The sequence below is a fragment of the Madurella fahalii genome (assembly GCF_045866475.1).
Source record: "Madurella fahalii IFM 68171 DNA, scaffold_1, whole genome shotgun sequence".
Classification (NCBI taxonomy): Eukaryota; Fungi; Ascomycota; class Sordariomycetes; order Sordariales; genus Madurella; species Madurella fahalii.
In genome coordinates this window covers 3,017,182-3,038,626 of record NW_027263971.1, presented here as the reverse complement: position 1 = coordinate 3,038,626, position 21,445 = coordinate 3,017,182, and the positions used below count along the sequence as shown (strand labels likewise).

General features: G+C 54.6%; 6 protein-coding genes and 1 non-coding gene across 7 annotated transcripts; 2 read left to right on the top strand and 5 right to left on the bottom strand.

Annotated features, from left to right (window-relative positions):
* Window positions 1-665: 665 nt before the first annotated feature.
* On the bottom strand, window positions 666-1,915 carry MFIFM68171_00939 (uncharacterized protein; the record flags this gene model as incomplete). Its single annotated transcript, XM_071056361.1, has 3 exons — window positions 666-989; window positions 1,050-1,765; window positions 1,858-1,915. The coding sequence occupies 3 exons, from the start codon at window positions 1,913-1,915 to the stop codon at window positions 666-668; spliced, it is 1,098 nt and encodes a 365-aa protein (XP_070912462.1).
* A 770-nt stretch (window positions 1,916-2,685) lies between these two features.
* MFIFM68171_t5 lies at window positions 2,686-2,759 on the bottom strand. Its single transcript has one exon. It is a non-coding gene; the product is annotated as a tRNA-Asn (tRNA).
* A 2,498-nt stretch (window positions 2,760-5,257) lies between these two features.
* Window positions 5,258-6,992, top strand: NAG4 (Synaptic vesicle transporter SVOP; the record flags this gene model as incomplete). Its single annotated transcript, XM_071056360.1, has 4 exons — window positions 5,258-5,531; window positions 5,597-5,648; window positions 5,717-5,928; window positions 5,980-6,992. 4 exons carry the CDS (start codon window positions 5,258-5,260, stop codon window positions 6,990-6,992), a joined length of 1,551 nt encoding a protein of 516 aa, XP_070912461.1.
* Window positions 6,993-7,579: 587 nt separating this feature from the next.
* On the bottom strand, window positions 7,580-8,641 carry MFIFM68171_00937 (uncharacterized protein; the record flags this gene model as incomplete). Its single annotated transcript, XM_071056359.1, has 4 exons — window positions 7,580-7,646; window positions 7,716-8,214; window positions 8,272-8,534; window positions 8,595-8,641. 4 exons carry the CDS (start codon window positions 8,639-8,641, stop codon window positions 7,580-7,582), a joined length of 876 nt encoding a protein of 291 aa, XP_070912460.1.
* A 1,790-nt stretch (window positions 8,642-10,431) lies between these two features.
* On the bottom strand, window positions 10,432-14,184 carry MFIFM68171_00936 (uncharacterized protein; the record flags this gene model as incomplete). Its single annotated transcript, XM_071056358.1, has 9 exons — window positions 10,432-10,991; window positions 11,084-11,131; window positions 11,217-11,310; window positions 11,382-11,562; window positions 11,606-11,964; window positions 12,028-12,641; window positions 12,709-12,822; window positions 12,981-13,310; window positions 13,479-14,184. 9 exons carry the CDS (start codon window positions 14,182-14,184, stop codon window positions 10,432-10,434), a joined length of 3,006 nt encoding a protein of 1,001 aa, XP_070912459.1.
* A 352-nt stretch (window positions 14,185-14,536) lies between these two features.
* On the top strand, window positions 14,537-17,337 carry MFIFM68171_00935 (uncharacterized protein; the record flags this gene model as incomplete). The annotated part of the gene is made up of 4 exons (XM_071056357.1): window positions 14,537-14,853; window positions 15,016-15,169; window positions 15,651-16,952; window positions 17,035-17,337. The coding sequence occupies 4 exons, from the start codon at window positions 14,537-14,539 to the stop codon at window positions 17,335-17,337; spliced, it is 2,076 nt and encodes a 691-aa protein (XP_070912458.1).
* A 2,209-nt stretch (window positions 17,338-19,546) lies between these two features.
* Window positions 19,547-20,233, bottom strand: MFIFM68171_00934 (uncharacterized protein; the record flags this gene model as incomplete). Its single annotated transcript, XM_071056356.1, has 2 exons — window positions 19,547-19,771; window positions 19,850-20,233. 2 exons carry the CDS (start codon window positions 20,231-20,233, stop codon window positions 19,547-19,549), a joined length of 609 nt encoding a protein of 202 aa, XP_070912457.1.
* Between the last annotated feature and the right edge of the window lie 1,212 nt (window positions 20,234-21,445).

Here is a 21,445-nt window from a genome sequence, read left to right as displayed (position 1 = left end):
GCGCTTTTCAACCTATCAAGGAAGAGAATCTAGGCGACCTCCTGTCGGGCTCCACTGCGGGGGCGATGGATGCGATTCCCTCCAGATCGCCAAGGCTCTTAGCAGAAGCTTCCACACCTTAATTCAACTCCATTGTGGGGACCCCTGCATTCCCAAACTCTGTATCGAACGGGATGTGAGCCAGGATGGGAGCTCGTCAACATCAGCCTCAGTGGCTTGGGGGCCCGGGTGGGTTACGTGGAGGGATAATGTTGAGGAGCCGCAAGGTCTGGGGATATCCAGCGGCGGTCCAGGGGGTACAGGGTGGGAGTGCGGTTTAGGCGCAGTTCGATACGGGCACAAGGTCAGGACAATAAAGAAGTTGATGTACACCGAAGAAAAATGGACAAGGCCTAGATCATTAGTGGGAATAGAGGCTCCCCTCCGGACAATGTGTGCGTTCCCATGCTTGTACAGAAGAGAGCGAGGGAAAAAGAGATACACTGACGAAATGGCAAGACAGCATTTTAAAATGTTGACTTGCAGCCCACGCCTCATGATATCAATACCCTCATGGCCCAAACACCGGCAATCCCGAAATGACTTGTGACATGATAAAATACTCCGAGGGAGAGAACCGAAATGTCTGTTTGGCGGCAGGGACAGTGACCGCCGATTACATCCCCTCAGCTGATGCGGTAAGCGTCGTACACAATCTCGGCGCCGCGGCGACATCCGCTCCCGACCCACATGCCCGTATTAACGTCCTGGTAGCGTTCATCGCCCGTCTCAAGTTCCATGGTCACTCGCAGCTGGTATCGGTGGGCGGCGACATTATCTGCCGCTACCGGGTCCTGCAGCCTCTCCATGACATCACGCTCGCCGGTCCACCACCCCTTGATCTTGCAGATAATGACGGCGGGGTGTTCGTCGCCGGTCTGCATGAGGTACCGCGCGTCGATGCGTGTGGCCGTATCCTTTACCGTGGTTTGGGCATCTTGGCCCCCGGGCTGTAGGTTTGGTTGTCAGCTTCGAACCGTAGCGGAGACGGCAATGCTGGGATGGCTCACAAGAAGGATGCCTTTGCCCCATCGGCCGGCCCACTGTCCACCGACGCACGAGATCCAGCTCTGCCGGCCGAAATTGCCCGCCCCGACGTTGATCTTGGGCTTGACTCTAATGCTCATCCGGAAATCGAGATCGAGGCCCGGCGTGGGGAGGGCGAGGGAGCTCGCGACATCGTCTTGGTCGAACTGGTGGCGGAGGTTGTTGGCGGGTATCTTCTCCTTGAGCACGGGCTGGTATCCGGGGCACACCATCAGATGCTCCCTCTGCCTGGACGTGTTCTTGGCGCGGACCTGGTTGCAGTAGAGGCAGCGCGCCGAAATGCACTTGTCGTCCTCCTTGGCCCGGAACTCGACGAAGGCGGCGTGGACATCGCGCAGCGGAATCTCGGGCAGATTCGAATCAGAGGTCTGTTTGGTCTTCTGCTTCTTCGGGGCGGGCGTCCCGTCCGGCCCCAGCGACGGGCGGCCCTGGCTCTGGCTGGGCGATGCATTGATGCGGGGGTTTGGCATGAAGCTCAGGGAGGTGTGCTCGGCAGAGACATCGGGGGGGGGATACGGCTCGGGGGCTGCATCGCTGGCTGCTGATGCTTGGAGGGCCACGTCCGGGTGGGCGTTAAGGTAGCCGGTGCACTGGAGAAGGTGCTGCTTCTGGCGGGTTGTGTTCTTGGCCCGGACCTGCTGGCAGTAGATGCATTGCACCGACATGCACTTGTCATCCTCTGCGTGGGTGGGGATGGAAACATGGCGTCAGCCAGGATGCATGTCGTGATGGGTAACATACTGTCAATACGCTGGTAAGCGTACTACTTACGTCCGGCGCGAAATTCCACGAAGGCCGCGTGTACATCCTGGTCGACGTGGCGCGGCATGGTTTTGGGCGGTGGCTGGCCCGGCCGGCACAGAATATCGCCAAAATCCTAACAAAGATGCTAGCGACTGCGATCGCTCCGGCAGAGCGATCAGACCAAGAGCGTAAGGGTTGTTGTTGGGCTTCCTCACATTGGGTGAAGACAACGCGTCGCAGAAACGAAACTTTGGAAATACCGTAACTGAATAGAGCTGTGGACCCACTAACCAGCCTGCTCACGTGATGAAGGGCTTCGATGTTCCCTTAGATAAGCATATAGACTGGGCAACCCAACAAACCCGGAAAGAAAGAGGTGCAATTTGGTCCCCGAGAGGAGAGATACGTGTACGTAGATCCGATGGCAATCAATTCGAAGTTACGGCTCTAGGTCTGCTGACTTTTACCGCCGTCTTTTTCCCTGGTCCCACGGAAACTGACACAAGGTCATGGTTGGCCAATGCTCGGCATGGTCTGACCGGGTGCGGAACCCGATGAACACCGTCGTTGCACTCGCAACACCTCTGTTTCTGAGTTTTAAGCACTAGCCTAAGAAACCCATCCCAAGTTCTGAACGACTAGTCTCTATCCGTCATTACGGAAAATCCCACCAAGGGTGCGAGATCAGGTTCTTCAGCAGCACTCAGAAATTGGGGCGGAAATAGCAGATTCAGTTCTCGCAGCCGAGCTGCCAGTGACGCCGGTCACCCAGGCCACCCGAGAACCCCCAGCTTGCTCTGGCCGCAATGCTGATGTCGACGAGGTGCAAAAATGTCATATGCAAACGAGAAGCAACTCCTCCGGGAAGGCTCGAACTTCCAACCTCCTGATTAACAGTCAGACGCGCTAGCCAATTGCGCCACAGAGGATGCTGTAACATGCTATAGTTGTGTAGGTAGTCCTGTTTGCCTATTTGGATACCGGGCACTAGTTCTTCGATCTCACGGTGTCGGTCAACAATATGATGCTCCGGTATCCCGAGATGAGTCCGTATCTGATATGACTATGACGGACCATTAACCTCACCCGCATGAAGAAACATGGTGGGATAGCTCAGAGGTAATAAGACGGCGGGCGGATCGGCGGTGCATAGGATTGTTGAGAGCGAGTTCGCAGGGAAAGGGCATACCGTCATCATCATCTCGCATCGTTTGGGGTAGCTGCTGGGATTCGCGCGGCTAGGAAGGGATGTTATAGTCCGGATGATGGACGGGAGATTGGGCAGAGTTGTGGGCGATTTGAAAGAGGGGAGAGGCAAAGAGGGGGAGGATTGATCGGAAGGCTCTACAACTTCAGTGGTTTTGAGATGTGTCCCGAAAGGGCCATCGTCAACGTAGCTGGGGATATGAAGCTACTTTGGGGAGTAGTGTCCGGCATTCCCATGGCTTTTCACTTCCCGAAGCAACATAATGCAACTTATTGTCTCTCCGTGCACAGGAGGGATTTGAGGCATTGACAGGGCCATGCTTGAGTATGGTCCGTGTGACCGTTAGTGGGAAGCGTTGGTGAGTATCCTTAGCATGTACGATATGTGGGGAATGATGGTTTGAGGGTGCGTTGGGATGACTCTGGAACCAACCGTCTATATACGCATGGCGGTATTTTATTACGTGGTCGAGCGATTGTAGCCTGTAGGAAATTGCCTATTCATCGATTTGCCGTTCTAAGGGGCTGCTGTGCTTCTTTTGGCTCCTCGTGGGTACGTCACTGGCCGGAGTCTCGCTGGAACCGGCAGTCAGTCGGCCTACGAAATATCCTGTCGGGTGCTGATATGGATCTACTCTTGAATCTGGTGAATTTCCTTCCCCCAATATTTCGAGACGGCATGGCCCAGCTTGTGGCGGCCAGTCTTGGTCTAGTTTGGATGTTACACCATCTCGGAGAGAGCAAGCTTCGAATCGTGCTTTCCCTTCTCTCGGTTCCCGTGAGATTACGGCGCACATTAGCTCTTCGATATCCTATTCTCGTGGTCGTGACGGCGTTCCACCTCGACCTTCAGCAGCCCCCGGTTTCGAAGTGAGGGCTGGAGAACCGGCAACCAGCAACAAGTCAGCTAAGTGCCATTACTGTCTTGGCAGCCCTACAGTAGATATCCACGCGAGCCAAGTGGATACCTAGTCGGGCCAGCAGATCCTGCGGCCTCGCCATGCCAAGTAGAGCGGGACAGCAAGCTGCGGGAGCGCTCTCGGCCTAGTTGATGCCCAAGTTCCGAACACTGCTGCATAATGGACCTGGACCGGGTACCCAGGGGCGGCTCCCGAGGATCCCGGTTTGCGGTGTTCAAACACCTTAGTCGTTGTCGCGAGTTGACCTTGAACCGCCATCTACGGTTAGGAAACGCAGACAGACTCCCACCCACCGTCGACGCCGATATCAGAACCCTTCCGTAACCGGCTACCAGCTTAGCAGTGCAGCCGGTCATCTCAACGAAAAAGCGCCCAGTTGGTAGCCGGTGCGAGGGTTTTTAATTAAACTCAAAATTTCTGCACGCAAATTCTCCTTTCGGCCTCGACACCGGTCTTATCGAGTCTTGAGATTTCGGGGCGCGAGAGCAGCACGTGGCTGTCCCTTTATCGACCAGAGAGGTGTTCGCGCTTAACTTGACGTCGCGACGCCGAGCATCACAGCCAACCACAAACTTCGCCGCCCACTTATTCTGACCACCGATACCGGGACAACCCTGCTCTCACTCGTTCGCTTGGCACCGTGACGTTGCCAAGACCAGCTAGTTTCACGCCTCTCGACTCGAGAAACTGATGTTGCGGAAAGAATGTTTCAGGGGTTCCACCATCGCCACGATCACGACGGGTGAGGAATGCGGTGAATTCTCGAGGCCCAGTTATTTGGGGTTCCGTATTGGCCAATGCCAGCTCATGCCGACCGGATCCCGGTTTCACAAGACGGAAAACTACCTGTGAACGTAGTGTCGCATGTTATTTCATTCGCGCGAGTGGTAGTACGTAGCGGATGATCGACGCAAGGAAGCGAAAATGCCTTCATCCAATACCGAGTAGCTCCGAGCGAAGGCCGCGTGCGGTTACCCTGTGGTATACATATAAGTCCTGGGAGCGTGAAGATGATCGATGAGCTTGACGCAAGAGCATCGGCGTCTGGTTGGCTGTCTTCCCCTATTTTCCCCTTCTTCTTTCCGTACCAAATCTTTCATTCGTTTCCAGAGAAGGGTAACACGGTCTTTTTCAGTCGACGTCGAAGCACACAGCAACGCTCAACCGGGCCCCTCCCTGTCCGTACGGAAGAGGCCAGATAGAATTCAAATCGATCGTTTGGAACGAGAACAGAAGAAGAAGCCAGCGAGTTGAGAACGCCGAACTACGAGCTTCGTCGCCCGGACGTGCTGCCAACCATCATGGGAAAAGAGGGGAAGCAAGACCCCCATGGGGCCGACACGAGGCAGGATTACAAACTGGTGACCTTTGCAGATGGCGATCCCGAGAACCCCAAGAACTGGTCCAAGGCGTTCAAGTGGTACATCACCATGGTCGTTGCCGTCACCTGCTTCGTCGTTGCCTTTTGCTCTAGCGTCATCACTGCCGATGTGGGCGGTGTTTCCGAGGAGTTCGGCGTTAGCCACGAGGCTGCTCTGGTGCCCATCAGCGTTTTTGTCGTCGGCTTCGGTGTTGGTGAGGTCCCTTTAGGGATGTTCTCCGTCTTGAATAGGAGACTCAACTAACCCAGGCACTTTCAGGCCCCATGGTTTTCGCACCCTTGTCTGAGGTTTATGGAAGACGAATCATCTAGTAAGATATCTTCCCCCTCACGCTTGCGGATAAGCATGGGCATAACATGCTGACACATCGGTTTCCAGTGGCTCGACCCTTCTCCTTGCTGTAATCTTCATCATCCCGTGTGCCGTTTCCAAGAACATCGGTACCCTTATCGTCTGCAGAACCATAGACGGGATTGCCTTCTCGGCACCCATGACGTTAGTGGGCGGCACACTCGCCGACCTCTGGCGAAACGAAGAGCGTGGTGTGCCCATGGCCGCTTTCTCTGCTGCTCCCTTCATCGGCCCTGCGAGTACGTCCCCGCTGATTCATGACTTGGCTTCTCCATGCTGACTTTCCATAGTCGGCCCTCTGATTGGCGGTTGGCTCTCCTTGGCTGGGTGGCGGTGGCTGTACTGGATTCAGCTCATCTTTGCCTTTATCGTCTGGGTTCTCATCACTTTCACCGTCCCAGAGACGTACGCACCAACTATTCTTGCGCGCCATGCCGCCAAACTTCGGAAGCAGACTGGGGACCGCGGCCATGTCACGGAAGCTGAACTCGACCCGAGGCCGTTCAGCGAGCGCATGCGCGTCTTCCTGATCCGTCCTTTCCAGCTCCTGTTCCGCGAGCTGATCGTCTTGCTCATCAGCCTCTACATGTCGGTCCTTTATGGCCTCTTGTACATGTTCTTCGTCGCCTATCCCATCATCTTCGAGGTCAGGAAGGGGTACTCACCTGGAATCACCGGCCTCATGTTCATTCCAGTGGCCGTTGGTGTCGTTTGCTCGGCCGCTTGTGCGCCCTGGGTCAACAAGCACTACCTTAGTCTAGTAGCCAAGCACAACGGCAAGCCGCCCGCAGAAGCCCGCCTGATTCCCATGATGATCAGCTGCTGGTTCATCCCCATCGGCCTCTTCATATTCGCCTGGACGTCGTATAAGCACCTCACCTGGGTCGGCCCCTGTCTGGCCGGCCTCCCCATCGGCTTCGGCTTCATCTTCCTGTACAACTCGGCAAACAACTACCTCGTCGATTCGTACCAGCACCAGGCAGCGTCTGCCCTCGCCGCCAAGACGTTCATCCGCTCCTTCTGGGGCGCAGGCTGCGTCCTCTTCACGGAGCAGATGTATGACCGCATGGGCGACCAATGGGCGTCCTGCTTCCTAGCCTTCCTCGGTCTGGCGTGCTGCGCCATCCCGTTTGGCTTCTGGAAGTATGGCGCTGCCATCCGGAAGAGGAGCAAGTATGCCTACGGCGGGGACGAGACGTCGGATTCCGACTTGGAGAACCAAAAGCATGTTGATCCGAACGTGCCGCTCCATCATGACATGGAGGATTTGACCCGGGCTAGGAGCTACGTGGCTAATCCCTAAACGATGCCATAAGTTCAGGTCAAGAAAAGTTTTCGGTCTGGCGCATCTTGGGGCATCGGCTTTTGCACGGGAGCACCCTCCACAGGCATCTCAGGAACCTCCCGAAAACAAAACTCGGAAAGTAATAATAGTAGGGGCCCGGATTATACCATGTTCCCGGGGTTGGTTTATTTCTCTTGCGTCCGTCTCGAAATAACCAACGCTCATGGGCATTGGCATGGAGTCTTGCGTCAGGGGTTATGAGTTGCATTGCATTGCATCGCATCGGAGCATGGGAGTGGGTTTGCTTTTCATCTGTCGGGATACCAAATTAAAGATTAAATAAATCGAGTCTTGTAAGCATACAACTAGATGTCGGTGTTGCGTCTGCCACCGACTTGGTGATACAACCAGAAGGAGTCAGCCCAACCATGGCTCCCACCGCCGATGACGGGTTCAAGGCTATAACTAACCCGTGTGAAGTGCACCCTGGACACCAGGTAAAGTCTTGCCAAGAACACAGAACAGCGGCCAATAGCGCTTCATCCAAAAGAGACCTAGAAATTTAGTAAGAAGCTGACCGACAGCATCCCACAGTGCCGAGCTCCTTAGGCCGGTGTATCAGCAATAGCAGCGTCGCCAATCTGGAGAAACACAACCAGCACGGCCGAGTATCTTGGCCGAGTTCACGTTAGCAAAAGCGTGCTGTTCGGAGTGGGGGAATAAGCTAGTTGCTTCTCGTACCCGGCTGTGACTGCTAAGGTCTCAGAAGGCCTAGCCAACGTGCCCCAATTCAATGTGACCAAGCACATAACGACAAAGCCAGTGATAACGGCCAGCTTTGCTGTCAGCTGCTCAAGGCCCGCCAGCACCCACAAAGGCATGATCAGCATGACGCCAGCGGCTAGGAAGACAAAGACGTCTGCAGCAACATCCATATCTTCGTCATCTTGTTGCACGGTGAGATGGTGATCAACGGGACGGTCGTCGGTTGGCCTTGTCCGCCTTGAGAGGAGTCGGATCCATCTGGTCATCGGGAGCCACGCCTTCTGTTCTACCAGATAGCGGATTTGGGGTTTCTGGGTGCTAGCAACTGGGACGAGGTCCTCCGTCTCTAGGAACCTGACTTCCTTTTCTTCGATGGGACCGTTTTTGTTGTGAAGCCAGGTTTTTGCACATTTGATGCTTGCATGTCGTGCTTTGGACCGAGCTCTGAGCGCGATGTACCGGGAGAGCATCTCATCTGCGGGGAACGTGATTGTGAGCGGGCGCGTTTCGAGGGAACGTCGGCGCTACGTACCGTACTCGGATAACTTGCGATGCACTCTCGTCAGGAGCTCCTTTCTCTCGGGCTGATCATTCCTGATGGTGCCGTTGTCGATGTCACCGGCATCTCGGGCGCTCCACCTATTGTCCAGGTCGTCCAGCTCCTCTTCTAGCTCCACCAGGTTGTCCTGCAGGGTAAGCAGGACTCTCGCGTGAAGCCTATCGAAGCGGCGGAGGATGAAAGTGTCGCCATCCGAGGACAAGTATGCTGCGAAGTCCTTGTACCCAACATACTTCCTAGACTTTTATGTTAATCACGCCCATAGATGGAAGTTGTCTGGCCGCACTGCATCCTACCAAGGCTTGGTGTCGAGCTCTGCCTGCGTTGGGTGTTGAAGTTCCATGGCGACGGGTCGGGAAGCTCTGGCGGCGTGCCAATCCGGGACGCAGCATGCCCCCGCAGATATGGAGCGAGCCTCCCTTCGATGTCACGCAGTCGCCTGGTGTATGTGGCCCGCTTTCATTGATGCGGAAATGCTCGGATGTAGCTTATCGCACATTCGAGAAGCAAGGAGAGAAGACTACTGCGCAGCTGAGGGGCGTTACACACTCGGCGCCTGACAGTGCCCAACACCCAATGCCTCCGTCGGCAACCAATGAGAGCCAATGAGAGCGCCCGAACGCATGATGATCAGCGGTAGTATCGACAGCCTCGCAATCGCAGTCCCCCGCCATGTTGCATGAGAACGGCAGCACGGAACTTGATCGCGGTTGGCTCCCTCGTCGTCTGCGGCTTGGCAAGTTGGTGAACCAAAGGAACTGGAACTGCACCGCACGGGAGGGGAGTGGCTTAGTGAGAGAATTGGCGGAGAATGAAGCTGAGAATGAGGGGCTAGTACTAGGTAGTATAGCAGCTGAATGGGGCTTGCTGTCCATGCATTTGGCCAACGGCGAAGCCGATGGAGAAAGCCTCGGACAAAAGCATAGCCACAATCGTCAACATGATCGGGGAGAGCACTAACCAACTCGGGGGATGCGCTTGGCGATCTGGGTAAGGTAGTAATTAACTAAGCACACTTAAAACACACCTCAGCCATCAAACTTGATTTATAAGTTTTTGCTAGTCTTTCTCCCAAGTACTATTACATGAGGCACAAGATTAAGCCGCTGCTGGCGTTGGAGCATACTACCCTCTTCTTCACATATTCTCCATACATTTTCAGAGCGGCACTAGTAACGAGGTTCACACCATGCCCGGAGCGCGGAGCGAATATGAGACTCCCGAGATTGTTAAAATAGGCATGTAACCCTTAAGTATAAAACCTATCGTACTAGTAACTTGAAGTTACCGCAACAGGCCTAACATACTCTAACAGTCGGTGGAACATATGTCCACAAGCGGAAAGATACCGCTCCTATGGCGGCCCCCAGGCCAAACTCTGGTGCAAACACTTCTCCCCACGGTTCCGGCGGAGCGCGGGGGACGGTTTCCCGCAGAGCTCCGAAAAACCGGGAATCATCGGGAGCCTGCGTGGTTATGTAAAGCGGTGACGATCCCACGGCAGGCGGGGTACGAGCGGCGGTGCTTGATATGGAGAGACATGTATCAAAAGAGGACGGGAATAGCCGATGGCTCGAGATAACCGGCAGCTACACGGATTCTAGAATACCTAGAATAACTTCCCTCGACTCGCTAAGCACCCACTAATAATGCATAATTAGGTTGTCGAAGCGAAGCGTAGAAGTCAGATGTGAAACAGCTTGTTAATTCCATTCCCTTCTTGTGGGGAACTCGTACGTTACGGAAGAGAGCGTTCAACTTCCCCTCACGTATCTTGGCTACTGCCAAGTAAACTATGAACAAGTATCATGTCCACTCCTACAAGTTGACAAGAGATATCTTATCAGATATATCATACCTTAAAACCGGTTCTCTCTGAACGTCGCTACCACAAAGAACTAGTAACGGCCCGGGGCAACGCTGGTCCGCCGCATGATCCGCGTCAGTAGGCATGCCCAACCGCCTGAGCGCTCTTGGTACCGCATCTCCGTTATGTGGTGCAGTGTGCAGTGCTGAGTGGTCTGATACCACGACAGGACAACTAAGCCAACGCACCCAAGGTGAAGACTGCCAGCATGGGAGGGTTTTTGGTGCCAGATGCTCGGTACCGGCGTACCGCCGCTACAGGATCTACTAAAGTAGTAAGCATCTGGGGTTAGAGTTCTGTCTGGTTTTGGCATCCCAGAGCTTCTGTCCAAATTCCACAAAGCGCTGATTGTATTTCTGGACCTCGTCGGGAGCTGATTTTCCATCTGGTGTTGCCCCTCTGTCTCGTAAAGTGTTTAGGGCCCTCAAAATGTCGGCAACGCTATCTAACTCGTCCCAGACTTGGATAAACTTATTTTCCGTAAGTCTGCCCAAACTCGCAAACGCGAGTTTCATCGCGGTTGGATTTGCGATCTGGCTCGCACCGTCGTCGGGAATTGGGTTGATGCTGGCTTTGGTCTGGTTGACCGTCTTGACGACGAGGATGGCGGCCTTGACGCAGTAGAGAATCATGGCAGCGAGACCAGCTGCCAATGCGGTAGCGACACTCGAGCCCGTCTCGTACTTGAAGTTGATCAGCCGCTGTGTGATCTCCTTCTGGGGAGCACCGAAGCGTGACGAGCTGCTCGTCGCCTGTTCCTTGACCACGTCGACACCTGGTAGCGCGTAAGTGATGTTTTCGGGCGTCCATCGGAAAACGGTGCCGTCTGCATTCGCGGCGCCGATACGGAAGAAGCTCTTGGCCACGGCCCGCTTGAGTAGTCGAGGATGTCGAACTTGCCCCGGTCAGGGGCCGAACAAAACATGAGCACGCCGCGTTCAATGGCGAGTTCCAGGACGTCATCCACTAATTGTAGTACGCAGAACCCGCGTGTTAGAGATCGCGATGGGAGGTGGTTCATCAGATCAACCCGGCAGCTGGGGATACTCACATCGTTTCTTTGCCTCGGGTTTGATTTCCGAACTCGGAAGCGTCCAGGACATGGAGATAATGGTGGCCTTCTTATCCAGGGCCGCTTGAATGGCCTGCAGTTCGCGACAAGGCTTGGTCAGTACAGCGGTGGCATGGAGTCGATGGGGGTTGGCTTGAACTTCACCTGCGCTGCATAACTTACATCTATGTTTCGATTCTTTCCGTCGACCGTGTCATACGTCTTGAGGCGGATCGGATACACCTTTGCCATGGGACAGACGCGCAGGATCATGCTGGCCATGACGGTACCGTGACCCATGGCCGACGAGTAGGGCCGGCGCACCTTTCCATTATGGAAGTCGAAGCTTTTGCCTTCGAAAAATCTGAGTGCTCAATGTCTTGTCGAACATGTCGACGCCGTCGTCGATCAGAGCAACGACAACAGGATCCTCAATCTCCTCTACCGTGCCTTGTTGTCGTCTTGACTGGAGGAAGTCCCGCCTAGCTTTCGTCCAGAAGAGTTCCATTTCGGTAGCAAATCGGTCTGTGCAGGTAAGCCATTGATGAGAGTTGATGCCGTCGACGGAACCCGAAATGGGGGGCTGGGCCGTGTCGCTAGATGCCGCTCTGCGCTGCTCGTCTGTGGTTGAGATGACGAGGTGAACGCTAAGATCGCGGATCCTTTTGTGAATAATGCGACGATGTGCATTCAGTCTAGTCCGAAACTGCTCGACTTTTTTGTTGATCCACTCTGGGCTATCGTGTGTCTTTTTGTCTCCCCTTATTAGCCTGCTGCTGTCGGAACGACTTGACGGACTAAAGTCACGTACCTTGCTAGGAGGCGGTGTGACCAGATATATCCTTTCAAGGTTCGGTAACATCGCTAAGCCTTCCCTCTCGTTCCATCCTCGAAGTACAACGTTGTTGCCGCTCCACCTCAAATAGAGTTCCCTTAACGGTCGGGCCGGCTCAACCCCGGTCTCCTCGGCGTTCGCGGGACCAGGGGCCTCTTTTTCCACTTTGCTGCTGACGTGAAGGATTGTCTCTGGGTCAAGGTCCATCTTCTTCCAATCTAGACACTCGACAACGAACCTTTCCAACGATTCCTGGATAGATTGGTCGCTGTGGACCTTCCCGCTCGGGTTTGGAGAGTCTTCGACGGATACTCGAATGATGTGGCGGACCCCTTTCCGATACAGCCACGAAAAGAAATACACCATATCTTTTCGCCCGAGCGGTTTCTCCGGTTGCGATTCGCCCTCCTGCTCGGATTCCTCTTCGGCGTGACGACCAGTCTGTTGGACCTCCACGTGTGGGAACGTCACATACTGCAGCACGCTATCGTACTTGAACCCGGACCTGATATCGGCGCCGAACCGCTCTTCGAAGTCGCGTCCAAACACCACAGGAGGTAGACTGTCGTAATCAAAGCTTATCTGGATGTCTGCAAGTCGATGTCAGTCTGAGCTACTAGTAGTAGTAAGGATCTAGTCGTCTGTGATGGCACCCACCGTCCATGTTGGTCCCATATAAGAAAGAGATTGCCATCTCGGCACTCCGCGTTCTCATATAATGAAGCTTCAATCTCGGCAGAATAGCATTCGAGTTCGCAACGAGCTCGTCCACTTTGGCAGCGGTGAGCCTCGGAGTATTGGAGCGATGTCTGGGATTTAGAGTTGGTCTCGCCCGCGCCTTCTGTTGGTCTTGTCTGGAATCGAGGCGCCCCGTGTTGCTCCGCTTGATCGAAGTATTCGGCGTGGGTCTCGCTGCCGAGGGGAATTACCTACGACTCGCGGGTCCTGCTGAAGACCGGCATCATCACGCCCATGGATCCTGGCCGATACGCTCTCGCTGGGCTCTTGGCCTAGACCTCGGCCGTCCCGCTCGCTAGTACGCCCGTTTCTCGCACCATACTCGGTCTCTTCTGGGACCACGGCATTCTCGCCGTTCCTCTTCTCATCTTCATGAATCTTCCTTCTGAGTTCCTCGGCTTTTTTCTTCTGGCGCAACTCTTCGCGGTCGTCCAGCTTCGCGTCGGGAACTCCAGTGGAACCGTCTCGGTCCGCGGTCCGATCGCTCCCGGACTCGACAAAAGCCGCGTGTCTCGGGTCTCCTATGTTCATGTAACTCTTGATGGGTTTCGGGATAGGTCTATCTGCCGGTTTTGCATTATCGGCTTGCTTCGCTTCGCTTTACTTCTTGGCCTGCTTGAGCTTATGGTCTTCAAGTTGCTTTTGTGCTAATACCCTGGACCATTGATGCTCGCTATATACCGACAGACCTTGCCTATCGTGTAGATCTAGAAAAGTCTTGGGAGGCCTGGGTTTGCTCCGTATGGCGCTCAGGTCCCGTTCGATGAACACGTCAAGGAACTCGGCTCTGAGATTCGTTAACGACACGGCATAGTGCATTGGGGTCTTTCCAGTGTCGTCTTGCACAGCCAGTGCCTCGTCACTCGCGCTTTCGATCAACATTTTAAGAGTCTCTTTCGAATCGAGGTTCTCTTGGAAGGCGACATGGAGGCAAGTCTGTCCTTTCTGGCTCTTCATTTTCAGTGCGATATCGAGACACTCGGCATGCTCGCGGTTTCTGATGGCCATGAAGATAGGATTCTGGTTGTCCCTGTTGTGATCCTCGAGCAGAGTCGGGTGCTTTTCGACCAGCCTCCGGACGATGAGTTCAACGTCGCCTGGCTTAAGCGACTCCGTATGCTGGACCATACCAACAATCTTGTGGAGCAGGTTGCAGCCTCGTTTTGGAGCAAATTTGTCGGCTATCTTGCCATATTGAGTGAAGAAGTCGCCAACGTCGTCCGAGTTGAAGTGTTTCTTCTCCCGTATCGACCTGGCGGCCTCTTCGAACCCCTCTTCGAAGTCCTCAAACCCCACACCTTCCGTGGTGAGTTCATCGTCTTCCTCGCCCTCCAGGCTGAACTCGGGCTGTTCCGCGTCCTCCTCGACAAACCCGTTTTCCAGGTTCGACCTCATCTGGTGCGCAGTTCAAATCCCATGTGCTGCTGTTGAAGTGGGCCCAAGATTCGAGGAATGCAAAGGGGAACAGATGCTCACATTGTCACTGCTGGAGATGCATGCTTGCGACGAGGCTCTGCTTTGGTCGCCGAAGCAGGGCAGTCCCTAGAACTGTACAATAGTACTTGCGGGATCAAGCCGTCGAGCGGGCAACGAGTCCATAGTCAAGCGACTACTAAGGGAGGTGACACTGGATGAGGGTGAGCTTGGGGCTGCCTTGTTCTGGGCCTCTAGGCGCGACGACGCCGGTATTGTTAATGCCCTCCTCGACAGGATAGGGAACGTGGAAAGGTTCCAATGGCCCGACGGCATGATGTATCGAGCCGCTGCCGCCGGCCTGGACAACGTCCTCGCGGCGATGCTTCGGTCTGGTTGCGATATCAACAAGACTGCCAACTACTGGGGAGCACCGCCAGCCGTGATTGTGGCATGGAGACACTGTGTCTCCACAATGGACTACCTGCTGCACTCGAAATACAAGCCGGACTTGACAGCTACAGACGAAATGGGCGACACCGTGCTCATAACGGCGGCCCGCAAAGGGAATCCTCGCATGATTGACGTTATGTTACGAAGTGGTGTCAGTGTTACAAACGAGGATGTAAACAAGGACAGGAGAGGTCGAGGGTTGGTGGAAATTGCACTGCGGAATACCAACCATAAGGCTCTCGACCTTCTTCTCACAAGATATAGGACCGAGCATCGGGACGGCGAGACCATTGAAGATTCTCCTTCTTTGACTCAACTGATGGTGATCGCCGCCTCAATTGGCTTATAGGGATGCGTCAGCGTGTTGCTCCGTCACGGAGCGGACCCGAATGCCGAAGACGGCCCTGGGAAGACTCCGCTCTATGCAGCCATCAAGGGAAACCATATCAACGTCGCCCAGCTGCTGCTCGAGCACATGGCCAAGCCGGACTGGGACCTGGCACCCCCGGACGAGGTGAGACCCTTGATGCGCTGTATCTACAACCGAAACACGGAACTTGTGTCACTCTTGATCGAGCATGGCGCCGAAGTCGATTATGTGGACCGAAAGAGTCGTTTTCGTTTTCCAAGACCTCTCTCAGTGGCTTGTAGCAATGGAGATCTTGAGATGGCCAAGCTCCTCTTGTCGAAGGGGGCTAGCATTAACTACGCCGGGAGCGACTCGGATACTCCTCTATTCACCGCTCTTTTTGAGGATTGGGATAAAGTTGCAAGACACTTGTTGCAAGACGAGAAGGTTGACGTGATGTGGACAGACTTAAACGGGATGAACGCTCTTTACGCAGCAGCTAATTTTCCCGACATCCTATCAGATTTGCTCCGAAGGGGCGTTCCTATCGACGGCTATAGCACAAACGGAACAGTGCTACACATTGCTATACGGTTAAACGAACCAAAGACGATAGAAGCGCTACTTGCGAACAACCCCAAATCAGACCTGGAACGTGTGTACGATGAAGACGACGTTGCGGATGAGAGTGGTTGCACGCCCCTACAAATTGCATGTAAACACCGTTTTGTCGAAATGTGCCACGCTCCTCCTCAAAGCTGGTGCAAATGCAAAGTTCAGGAACAAGAACGGCGACGACGCTGTCGACTTGCTCCTCCGGACAGCATCCGAGTCCGACTCGGACAAGGTTACCGAATGTCTTCGACAGCTGCTGTCTGTACCCTACAGCGCACCCGTCGACCACGTCAACGATCAAGGGCGGACCCGTCTTCACGGCATCGGGGAGAAAACACCGGTATGCATAGTCCGACTCCTGGTGGAAGCCGGGGCATCCTGGAACATCCAGGACGAGGATGGATACACACCCCTCTCGGTCGGCATCGACAAGGGCAACGAGGGGGTCGCCAAGTACTTGATCAAGCAGGGCGCCAACGTCAACTCATTCAGCCCCGTCTTTGGCAGCAACCTTCACCTTGCTGTCAGCAAGGGCGCGTTGAACCTGGTCGAGTTGCTCGTCAACTCGCGTGCGGATCTCGAAACAGTCAACCCCGAGTACGAGAAGTCGGTGCTGTATACGGCGCTGGGTATCGCAGACATATCAAAACTAAGGAAGATGGTGCGGTACCTGGTTGACGAAGCCGGAGTGCCAATCAACAAACTAGGCGGCACCCCGTTTGCGTACCCCATTATCCGGGCTGCGAATCTGACCAGAGACTGGCCCCGAGCCGGCAGTCAGATTCTAAAGTTTCTGATCCGCCGCGGGGCTCGGTTGGATGCCGCCGATAGCCAAGGCCGCCGCGCCGTGCATCTTGCATGCACGGCGCCCGTGGATACCGGGATCCGAGCTTTGGCTGAGGCCGGCGCTGAGATCGACGTGACGGACAAGTTCGGCCGTAGACCGATCCACTTCGCAGCGTCAGCAGAGGGAACTGACTGCCTCATGTACCTGCTAGAAACGCTCAAGGACACGGTTGTTGACGTGAGGGATAACGACAACTGGACTCCGCTCATGTGGGCGGCACGCTCGGCAAGGCACATAAACATTATGGAACTAGTCCGCCGAGGTGCCGACCTGTGGGCTCGGGGGTCTGGTCCCAAGTCTCAAAACGAATGGTCGACGCTAAAGTTGCTGAACTTCGCCGATGATGGTGGTGGGGTGAGGGACTATCTGGAACCCAAAGAGCGCACAAGGGCCAAGCCAGATGGCAAAACAGAGGAATGGGACGCCTCCTTTCATACCAGCAAGCCGGGACACCGAAAGCTCGTCACATGCGCGAGCTGCCTTGTCGTTAGTACTCCAATGCCTTTCCAACCCAGCCGAGCATGCTGAATTCTAACCAGAGTCACTGCGCCATGATGTGTACATACAGAGAATCAGAGGTCCGGAGTGGAAGTGCATCGACTGCGCTCACGACTTCTCGCTCTGCTCCAAGTGCTACGGTCGCCAGTCTGATTATCACGATCCGAGCCACATATTCGAGGAGATCGGGCCGGTATACGACGACATTGCCTTGTCGGACAGAACAAGTAGGAGCGGCAGCGACATTGAACAGGCGCCGCTTCCAGAAATAGAGAGAGACAAGGCGCCCGGTAATGCAGAAAACGTTGAAGATCACAGTGAGGTGGAAGAGGACTTAGAATTCTACTTGGGCGACTCAGATTCACAGGGCTAGGAGATGTCAAGGCTGCCATTCGTGTTGTCTTTGGTACTTTTACCGTTACTTGGAGGCCGAGTCGAGTGGCAAGCATAGTACTAGTATAAACCGAGCTCCCAATGCTTCTCAAGGCCCTCGACGTGATTGCTAGATTACTAGTACACAGGGCCCTCTGGGATGCTGGAGGGAGATCCTATTAGCAACATTTGCCTTCTGTGTCATTGTGCCATATCGCCCTTAGGAGCTGGAGATGTGCCGTGGCCAAGATCTTGCGTTCTCATCCAACGACAGAGAAGTACTGTCCCCCCCTGGAAGTAGTAAGAACAAACAGAGGAGGCGTGGAGAAAACCAGCGCGAGACTGAGAAGGAACTGAAGCCAACAACATGTTCCCATTCGCTTCCTTCCTCCTCGGAATTGCACCGCTACCTAGTCGCGCGGAAGAGGAGCACACCAATACACGGTAGTGTGCAAAGACTACCGCAGCCAATACCGGGATGCTGGGGGACCGCGGCCGCCACGAAAGAACAGGTCATACCTGGCTTGTTCGAGGACTGACAGGACTGACGGGTCGAATCCGATGAGCATGAACATTGGGCATCAGAATAGCTCGCAATTGAGTTCCGAAATGCTGTCGACCACCCAGGGAGACCCAGCCTATCGCGAGCAGGGACGTTCCTAAGTATTCCCGCCAGTTCCAGCCATCATTCCGGCCGCAAGGGAAAAAGGGAATGCTTGATGTACCGGGCCTAACACGGTGACCATTCGTACGAAACAATTGCCGCATCGGTAGTGGAACTGCGAACCAGCTAATTAGTTTAAGCCAACGTTTTGGGATCGTGTTCGTACCTTTTTCGATATAATATGTCCCCCTTTTCTTTGATCTGACGCTCTAGAGAGCACAATGACCCTCTCCCGGGAAATAATAACTCGCAAGGCAGCAGTCAGTTGGTACATAAGTATGTCCACGCAACCGGTGACTGTTACCCCATCCTCCTTTACAGCTACGTTTTCGCTGAAGCCAAGTGATGTAACCACTCCTCTGAAATCACCCCAGCGGGGGGAATGCACTAATTATCCCCTGGCGAGCCGCCGGCGGCTTTAGGGGGTTTGGGAGGGAGGGACAGCGAGGTGTTGGAGGAGGAAGATAGAGTAAGTTGTGCCCCAACTCGGAGCTGAGGAGGATAGATGAGACGGGAGGAGTGCCAGCTAGCCGAGAAACCGAAATACTAAAGTAAAGACATCTATTAGAGTGGGTTGGCTCAACCTTGGCACGCACCATGTCCAAACACCCTGATGATGACGACGAGCGTGTCGTCGGCCATGTTCTCGCCGTATTATTTCTATCTGAGAAACTGGTCGAGAGCATTGATAAATGCGATCCGTGGAGATCGTGGAGGAGGAGAGGGAGGCGTATCGGGTTACTCTACTCGGACCGGAGCCGGTATCAAACAAGGAATTGCTCCGGGGGTTCAAGTCGAGCTCGCGCCCGTTGCGGATGTTTCCGAAGAACGACTTTGGGTTGGCCTTGTGATTAACACTTATCTGCTTATCGGTTTGTGTGATTGTGTAGTTGAATGACTAAGTACTTATATGTCGGAAGCGTGGCGTCTGTAGACTGTCAGTTACAATAGCTGGCATAATGCTTGTCAGTGTCATTGGAGTAGGTTGAGGGCGCAGCCGCAACTAGATCGGGCAATCCGAGACTACTCCACTAATACGGGCGTTGAGTGGGAATGCTCACCTTGCCTTATTGCTTGCAGGACGCACAGCGTATTGGGGTGGCACTGCATGCAACAGCTGGTCTTTTACCTATAAACCGTCGTAACGGGTGAAGGACTGGTAAGTATACTTACCTATGAACCCATACGCTACTCTTAGACAATTGGGTGCTTCAGCTCCTTAGTACGTCTTGTTGCCGTTCTCATTACTACTAACTCCTCTCGGGTCCTGCTGTATGTTGAAGAGAAGATGGACCCAATTCGAGCATCGAGCTATGACAGCAGCTGATGATGAAAGGTGGAAAGATTGATAGTAACGGCAATTATAACAAACAAACAAACAAATGCTAGAATTTTCCGGCCCTACACCTGTTGAGACGATTCCAACCCTCTTTGTCTCTCCTGTTCCTGCAGTGAGTGATATCTCTCAGCCTCCCCCTTCTAAAGTGGATAGTAGTAGTATCAACAAGAAAATATAAAAACCCGATCTGTCGAGCGACAAGCCCCTTTAGCACCGCCGCCATTCAACATCCCAGTTCTCAGAGAGGGCCTCAAAGTAGGCCTTGCCGCTACCGGTAAGAGCACCCCGGAAGTTGACGTTCAGGATACCAATGTAACCGTCGCTGCCCGTGCATTGCGACCACACCTTGCTGCCGCCGGCTTCGCTCACCAGAGTCACGGCTTGGTTCATGGTCTGTTTCCCGTCGTTCTCGACGGAGCCCCTGAGTGTGCCCTGTGCGCATCCCTTCTGTTAGTAATCCCGTTGGTCCCTGAGAGAAGTGTTTTGAGAGCTCAGCAATTGGAAACTCACCGTATTGCTAGCATCTTGGCTGAAGTACACAGTGGTATAGTGCGTCAGCGCGGTGCCGGGGCTCAGCACAACGTGGCCGTTGACCCGGTTGCGGCTCAACGCCATTTGCCAACCGCTGCCGACCCCGTTCGCCTGGACGTGTACCTGGCAGTTGAGCGTCTGGTTGCCGCCCGGCATCGACAGAGCGAAGTTGTGGTATGTGAAAGTGGCGTCGTTGAGGCTGCCCGTCTGCTTGGGGTCCTGTAGGCACCCGTTGCCCGAATAGCTGATGCTGGTGATCCGGGGGCTTACGGCGGGGGCGGCCGGGGCGGCCGGGGCTTCGGCGGAGACGAGCGATGGGGATGCCACTGCAAGGAGGACTGTCAGGCACACGAGGAGACCCATTGTAGGTGTGTTTAGTTGGTCTGTCTAAAGTTTCTTTGGTGGCGGTCTTGAGTGACTGATGAGCCGGAGAAGCTGGGGCGGAGAGGCAAGGATGGTGTTGGTTATGGCATCGTCAAGAACCCGGTTTCTGAGAGTCGCCTTCCGCTCTTTTATATCCCGTCACGGACCAAGGCCCTAGGGGGCGATGGTGAAATCAACAAAGTGTCACGGCTGGTTTCTGCTCGCCACCCATGTCGTAGAGCCAAAATGTCATGTTGTCAGAGTCTGGTTGCGGAGCTTTGCCATTTATCCAAATTGCAACCCGCGAATCCGAGTGCCCGGATTGGCAAGAACTGAAGACTAAATTAGCATCCAAAAATAGGACGCCTGTAAATTTCTGGTACTTTGACGCTAAGTCGGCCCTGGGATTGGGCCAAACACCTCGGACGGAGGCGAGACCACGGAGGATAGACCGGGAGAGGAAGAGGCCTACCTGGAACGCCTGGAGCGCTGGTGCACGGATGCGGTAGTCAATCTCGGCGTATATTAGCAAAGAACAGTCGCAACACCCCCTCGTCACACCACAACTCGCCCAAGTGCCCCCATTGCCCCCGTTGGTCCCCCGTCTGTTCCGGGGTTGCTTCGTGCCTGACTGGGCCTCCCATGGGCGGCGGGAATGCATCCTGGGGGTCGCCACGAACGCCACCAAACGGTACATGCGCTGAATCAGAGAATGCGGAGCTCATTTCCGCCTCCTTATTGTCTGGATGCGACGTCATATCTGTGTTTGGACTTTTTCGACGAGGTTGAGGCGCCGGCAGAGCCGCCGTCGCAGCCTGCCGCCACAGCTCCGGCCCCTCCCCGCAACTGATTTGTTCTGGTTCTGGTTCTTGTAAGCTTAACCTGCGTCCCAAGGGACAGATTGACTACCTGCAGATACTTCGAACTAATATCTCGAGCGCAACCCGCAGATATTTGTCCCTTATCCAGCGTATGATTGCATGTGCCATGTTGAGCGTCCCTGACTTCGATGCTCCTATTTATGGCAACTCAATATTCTTCTGCTGCTGCAAATGGGAATCTTCCATGCAGCGACGATAGTGCCTGAACAGAGAGGATATCGAGGTCGGGCGCTGTTTTACCGCGGCCCGGGGATTGGCCTTCCCTTGATACCAGCATGGGCAGAAATCAGCCATGTGCAGCCGTGCTAGCACGATGCCCGAAAAACTTTGT